The 7,366-nt window shown below is 32.2% G+C and overlaps 1 protein-coding gene across 1 annotated transcript; it reads right to left on the reverse strand.

Moving 5' to 3' along the window:
• Positions 1-3,823: 3,823 nt before the first annotated feature.
• LOC143916635 (kelch-like protein 41) lies at positions 3,824-6,586 on the reverse strand. The gene is made up of 12 exons (XM_077437828.1): positions 6,550-6,586; positions 6,339-6,480; positions 6,119-6,261; positions 5,866-6,041; positions 5,603-5,800; positions 5,371-5,532; positions 5,200-5,295; positions 4,969-5,124; positions 4,747-4,898; positions 4,471-4,678; positions 4,145-4,379; positions 3,824-4,071 (listed from the first exon to the last, which is right to left on the reverse strand). The coding sequence occupies exons 2-12, from the start codon at positions 6,449-6,451 to the stop codon at positions 3,944-3,946; spliced, it is 1,767 nt and encodes a 588-aa protein (XP_077293954.1). The 5' UTR covers positions 6,452-6,480; positions 6,550-6,586; the 3' UTR covers positions 3,824-3,943.
• Between the last annotated feature and the right edge of the window lie 780 nt (positions 6,587-7,366).

Here is a 7,366-nt window from a genome sequence, read left to right on the forward strand (position 1 = left end):
GGGCTGCGCCCCATGAGGCTGGGCCCCCCGGGCCCCCTTCGGGGCCCCACTGGGCTGCGCCCCTTGTGGCGCCCCCTTTTGAGCCCCACGGGGCTGCGCCCCTTGTGGCGCCCCTGGCGGGGCCCCATGAAACTACTCGCTTTGCGCCCCCGCGGGGGTGAATCCATTGAAACGAAAAAAACAAATCGGCGCCCATGAATCGAAAAAAAAAAAAAAATCGAATCACGTGTTCGATGACGTCACCGATCTACGGACGACGAAGACGACGACGACCAAGGATATTTACATACATACAAAGTCTCTTTCCAAATTATAGATTAGATATAGTTCAATGCACGACATTTTATAATACATACACTTTTTTATAACACGCTTTTCACTGTGTCAATATAATGCGAATTGCGCTCATCTGTTCAGTGAGCTTTATGTAATTAATGAGAACACACGTTCAACATAGGCATTTTGCGGTGGGATGGTGAACAAGTATTGTTAACTTGATAACCTTATTAGAACTTTATAATACCAGAGAAATTATAAATTTATTACATAGATATATGTATATTTTTCTATAATAAATGTGATCGAGCTAATCAACTGTGAATAGCTAAAAATTATTATTCTAATGCTACAAACCGAAGTTGAAGAGGACATTGAAGAGATTTCGAACCCACCATTTGCCTATTGTCCTAGGGTTTTACGCAAAGAAAAAAATGCATTCAATAGCCTCTAACATGAGGGTAGTAAAATTTTATAACCCATTTGTCTTTTTACATATTTTCGTCCATTTGTGTAGACAATTCATCTGTCAATCATAGAACTAATTTCAAAATATATTATTGTTTTGCCATCTCTATTCAACGCGCGTGATTTTTTTTACATTTACATTTTAATTGCATTTTACATCAATCGTGTGTCTTTTACATGTCAAAATGAAATTTTGTATGCAACTCTTACGCATAATAGTTAGTTGTAAATGATGCAATATTAATGTGAAACATAAAGGAGGTATGTAAAAATAATTTTAGCTGGGGATTAAGGAACCTGTTGCCCAAAAAAAAAAGGTTGACTATTGTAAATTTCTAATGTCTGCCTTTTTTACATACCTCCTTTTTTCTCCAATACAATGTCCGATTCATACATTTGTTTTTTGTTAAACACTAAGTAAAATCTCTCCATCATAAATCCTAATAGTCGTAATTCGAGACTTGATTGTAAAATAATACATTAAATTTATCTAAATTAATATTTGATATTCTTGCCTTATAATTGTATAATGAAATATTAAGTTTAAAAAAAACTTTCATTTTACATATAGCTTGCGAATGTACACTAGAAGACTTATTTGCAGAAGAAATAAAATAATTGCATTTTTAAACAAAATTTTGGAAAAAACTTATGTGAATTTGATTTAGAGACGCCGTAAAGGTCACATTCAATGTTAAAACTCGAAGTACACGTGACCGCTGGCTGGGAACTGTTTTATCAAAATAAAACGTGGCGATCAACGTTTATTTATTTATATATTATCTTAGCTATCAAGCTAATTTTAAAATTACTTAACTCTAAAATTTATAATTATCTTATATATACTGTCCCTCACAGAGGTCTTCGGTGTTAAACTAATTCAATGACATACGCTTAAAAACTAAATTATTCATTTGAAATAAAGAAAATTTTGGAGACGGTTGAGAAGCCCTGCCATATAAACTAATGCAATGTAATCTGCAGTTCATACGCTCGGAAAGTTTTTTTTTTCAATTTAAATACGTAAATATTGGATACGGTTGAGAACCCCTGTCATTTATACTAATTTAATAACGCCCGCGATGTGTACGATAAAAAGTAAATTATTCATTTGAAATAAAGAAAATTTTGGAGACGGTTGAGAAGCCCTGCCATATAAACTAATGCAATGTAATCTGCAGTTCATACGCTCGGAAAGTTTTTTTTTTCAATTTAAATACGTAAATATTGGATACGGTTGAGAACCCCTGACATTTATACTAATTCAATGACATCTTAAAATGATATTCAATGAGTCACAATGACATTCGCTTAAAATGTAATTGTTCAATTTAAATAAGTATATGTTGGTACGGTTGAGAACACCTTTAATTTATAATAATTTAATAACATCCGCGATCTATACGATAAAAAGTACCATATACATCGATAAATATAATACAATAAAAAGTTACTTTTGCCATTAAAATAGGATAATTTAGGATTTTTGAATATTTTGAACATTTTGTCGCGGGTACATTTTGTCGCGGGTACATTTTGTCGCGGGTACATTTTGTCGCGGGTACATTTTGTCAGTGCACTAATTTTCGGGTACATTTTGTCGTTGAACATTTTGGCCTTGCACCAATTGTCGCGTCCCCGAAAGAAAGAAGCTAGAAATAGAAACAGCGTCTCCAGTTTCGTGCAACGTTTCAGAGTTTCATGACACGTTCAGCAGTATAAAACCAATTCACTCTACCGTGCGTAAAAAGAGGAAAAAAAAACTTTCAAAAATGAAAATAATCGATATAATTTATACCAATTATTTACATGAAAATCCAAATAATTCAAATTTGTATGTGAAAAAATATAGTTAAAGACATTCACGATTACATTTTAGAAGCGCTGGTATAAAATCAATTCTAGAAATTCATAATATTAAGAAAATGTTTTGTTGACTTTGAATAAATATTAATGAAAATATAAAAATAAAAAAGATATAAATAATTGAGAAAAGTGTTTTGAAATAGTTGACACTTACTGAAAACATAGATGAATTGCTTAAAAATCGGTCCAATAGAATTATATCCCATAAAAATATTATTAAACTAAATAAAAGTGTGAAAAACAAACTTAAAATAAGTCGAAAATCATTGAAAAACACAAAAAATGCATTTATCGGAGAGTCACTGGTGTCAAAAATGTCACGAAGGATTTCAAAATTGTTTATTTACGAGAAAAATAAACGTTTACTCCGCCGTAGAGAGCATGAAAAACAATTCTATAAACCGTTTGAGAATAACCGAAATTTAATAAACGTACAGAAATTTATAAAATCATTTGTATTAACGAAGTTAGATGATTTGGAAACGAATTTTAGAATAAAAACAAATTAAAGAAAAAAAGTTTGAGAGCCACTAACTTAAAAATATTGATAATTTCTCACAAAAGTTATTACAATACTAGAAAATTGGACGATTCAATAAAAAACATGATATAACGGAAGAAAAATGTTAAAATGTTTGGGAAACCGTCGCAAAACTCATTTGAGAACCGTTGGAATGTAGCAAATCGTAAAAACATACAGATTACTTTATGTTTAAATTTATGCTATTTCTTTGAAATCGAATTTCATCATTAAATAAAATTATAATCATGAAAAGTTTGAGAGCCAGTGGTGCAAATAATTCAGTAACTATCAGTTAATGAAAATGGAAAATAACGGAAAAATTGAGAATTCGACGAAACGTGTGAAAACTATGTATTGAGAGTCAATGGTTTGGTTTTCATGTGCAATTTTAATGTGCAAAAATCTTCAAAATTATACAATATTTGTTAACTTACAGATGAGTTTATTTTATTAGTTTTTCATTATTTTTAATTATTTTAAAATTAAATATTGAATACATTTTTAAAATTAATTTTGTATATTTGTAGTTATGATTTAAAGATTTTAAATGCATGTATTTGATTTTGGCCACTCTCTTATTGATCAGCTCATTTGGATAATATTATTTATTTATGTAAGAAATAGCTTGAAAGCTAATTAATTGAAAAATAAACATTACATATTCACAGAAAAATAAAATATATTTCGAGAAGTTGTTGCATATTATGTATTTATTCAAACATTTAGATACATACAGAAAGCATACGTTAAATACATTTAATGATTATTTTATGCTACATTTATTTTCAAATAAAAAAAAACTACAGTCGATCAAATAATTGAATAGTATGGAATGACATGTGCAACTGCACCATTTCTATTTCTGATAATTTGTGTTAAAGCTTTCCAAGATTTGGTTGTCTCTTCGTATTCCCAAACATCTCTACAATTCCATCCACCTGAGAATCAAAACAATAAATTCATTATACATTTAAGGCATGTAAATTAAAATTAAGCTATAAAAAAACTCACCCATGCTAAGTAATTTGTTTTGGAAACAGCAAAGAGTCATTTCAAATTGAGGTCTTGGTAGTTTGGTGAATACTCTCCACACATTTGCATTGTGATCGTATTGCTCCACACTGTCAAATACAAAATCACGGTCCCTAGTGTAGGAAAGCTTCAAACGCTCCATATCGTTCAAATCAGTATCATTTTTTTGGCCACGTCCCCCAGCGACGTAAAGTTTCCCTTTGAACGCGACGCTCTAAAATGGTGAAATCAAAATTAGGTTCATTTTATTTTGGAGAGTTTTATATTATTTGCGATAGCTGTTAATAAAATTAATTAATATTCACCGAATGACGTTGTCTTGCCTGAATCATCGGAGCGCGGTAAGTCCAAGAATTGGTCTCCACTGAATACATCTGCACTTTATTCGTAGAAGAGCCACGTACCCTCCCGCCTGTTACAAATATTTTGCCATCGATTACAGAAGAACTATGGAGATAAGCATCCATCAACAATGGAGCGATGATCTCCCAGTCCCCAGTCTTGCTATTCCACCTAATCGAAATCAATAAGCGTTAACTTCTCTTTCAATCGATCTGATGAAACGATTGCAATTTAATCACCTTTCCACTGATTTATCAGAATTATCACCAGCAATGGCGTAGACATCTGTGGAAGAATCGCGACGAAGTGTCACTGCTGAGAACCAAACACGATCTTGATTCAACGGTTTCAATGGATGTTTCTGACCGCTTTTCAAATCAATATATTCCACCTGAAAACAAATAAATTCGTTATATTCCGATTTCTCTAAGCGGGTACTTCACAATATCGGAAAACGTTACCGAAGTCAATGATTTAAATGAAGAATTCTGTCCACCGATGATTAAGATCCAATCTCCCACGAGGACAGACGCAAAACCACATTTATTAATTCTAATCTCTTTGGATAGAGTCCAACTATTATTTGTTCCATCATATATATCGATGGCATTTGCCTCCTGAAAACACGTCATGCAGTAAAATAATTAATTTACAATTCAATCTAAATATTGTACTTGTGATATAAAACTCACACCGAAAGTACTCCTCCCAACCAGTGCTATTTTTTCTGGCTCCATTGATTTTTTGCGGAGTTTTTCTTCTATACCTATATCGATGGTACTTGTCTTCTAAAAACACGTTATGCAATAATATAATAAATTTACAATCCAATCAAAATATTATACTTTTGATATAAAACTCACATCGAAATCCAATCCCCCAACCACTGCTATGTTTTGTTTCTTTCTACGAGGGGTGTCTCTTTGGATGGAAGATTTATCATCCTTGTCTATAATTGCTTGTCTAATAGTGGTCATACAGTCAGCACAAGACAGACAGAACGTCATTACTTCATCGACGAGAAACTGAAAATATAATACATTATTCGAATGATTTTTATTTAATAAACTGTAACGTTCATTTAATTTCAAATACCTTCATCGAAAGCAAGGATAACCTCACGGATCTCATCAGCTGTGCCAATTTAATTTTACGATTTGCATTGTCACGATTTACCCACAATTTCACAGCATTGAATACGTCTTCTTCGGAAGGCACGATCAAATCGTCCGATTTCAAGATTTCGGTCACGGTGTAGGTTGGCAGATTGAGAAAATCTCCAGTTTTGTACAGCTAAAACAGAAGTGGAATTGAAAAATATTTAAATCACATATTTTTTTCATATAACTAACACTCACCGTTCCAAAATTTTCCAGAGACAAATCCATTGCCTTTTTTATTAATTCGGAATCACCCGAATGTTTCAAAACTTTCAGACAGTTGGAAATATCGACTGTTTTAAATTGTGGTGGAATCTTCACTCCGAGTCGTTTGGCTAGGTCCTTTATTTTTTCGCTGTGTTTATCTTCTATAGCTAAAATTATATTTCAGATAATTATTAAAAATACACGCATTTCCGATTGATTATTTTTGATATTTATGAACTCGTACTTATTTGTCCAGTGTAACAATACTTCAGGATTGCTTCGATGACTTCGTAGTCAAAATGTGACATGATGTCTTCCACCACGTCAGTTTCTTTATTCTCGAAGAATTCGCTACACGCCGTTAACACGATCAAGTGCGCGTAGAACCTGCAATTATGAAAAAATATTATTAAACTGACTGAACAATTTGAATTTAAAATATTTTTGAATTCGAATTAAGATACATTTTGTCTCGAACATCAAAACCGGTGTCGCGGAACTTTGCTTGTTTCATGGCATCATACAAGTATGCCACACGTTTTGCAGCAAAATCGGACTTCCGCTTCACTCTGAACATCTTGCTTCTGATTTTCTCTTAGATTTATCCTGAAAAACAAAGTTGAAAATTAGACATAAAAGAACTATAAGTGCTAAGCATAATAAAGTTAAACTTACCGATTCGACAGATCAGCAGCGAATGATTTGAAGTACTGTCATACGATAGATAAGGATATCTCAACCCAGCTGTTGCATTGAAACGTATATTAATTAATATCGTATGAGTGGTTGGTTGTTTTCGTGCAGTTTTTCATTATTATTGTAAACATGTTATTCTGTGGTAGAATGCCACATCCATGTTTTTCTTCCTGCAAAAGATATGAATATCGCTTTTACAATTTAATCATTTGAAATTTCATAAATCAAAATCTCAACCAATCCAGACATAATATTTCTTTTCAGATTATTCATTATACTCATCACTCTTAAATATCTTTGATTGTTTAAAAACTACGTTTACTATAAAGTTGATTCACAACGTAGCTCGATCTTCTTAATATTTCGCTCCTGGTAATATATGGACGGTCATTAAATCCAGATCGACCGTTTCCCCATTAAAATATCCTTATCACGATAGATAAGGATATCTCAACCCTGTTGTTGCATTGGAACGAGTATTAATTATTCACTGGAACCAAACATTCTGGAAACAAACTTTTTTGTTCGTCATAAATGCCAAATCAGTGCCATGAGGGATGACCCTAAATCGATTTTATATCATTGAATAATTAAACTTTAGTTTAGATCAGGGCTGTGGAGTCGGATTAAAATTGACTCCGACTCCAACATGAATGAATAGAGTAAGATCGACTTTTCTTGCCAACGTATAATATTATTAGTAATGAAAAAAAAATAGCGATATTCAAAACATAAAAAGGAATGAAAAAATCACTAAAAATTGACATGTTACCCTATTTATTGAATCATTGGTAAT

This window comes from Arctopsyche grandis, chromosome 9 (genome assembly GCF_051622035.1).
Source record: "Arctopsyche grandis isolate Sample6627 chromosome 9, ASM5162203v2, whole genome shotgun sequence".
Taxonomy (NCBI): Eukaryota; Metazoa; Arthropoda; class Insecta; order Trichoptera; family Hydropsychidae; genus Arctopsyche; species Arctopsyche grandis.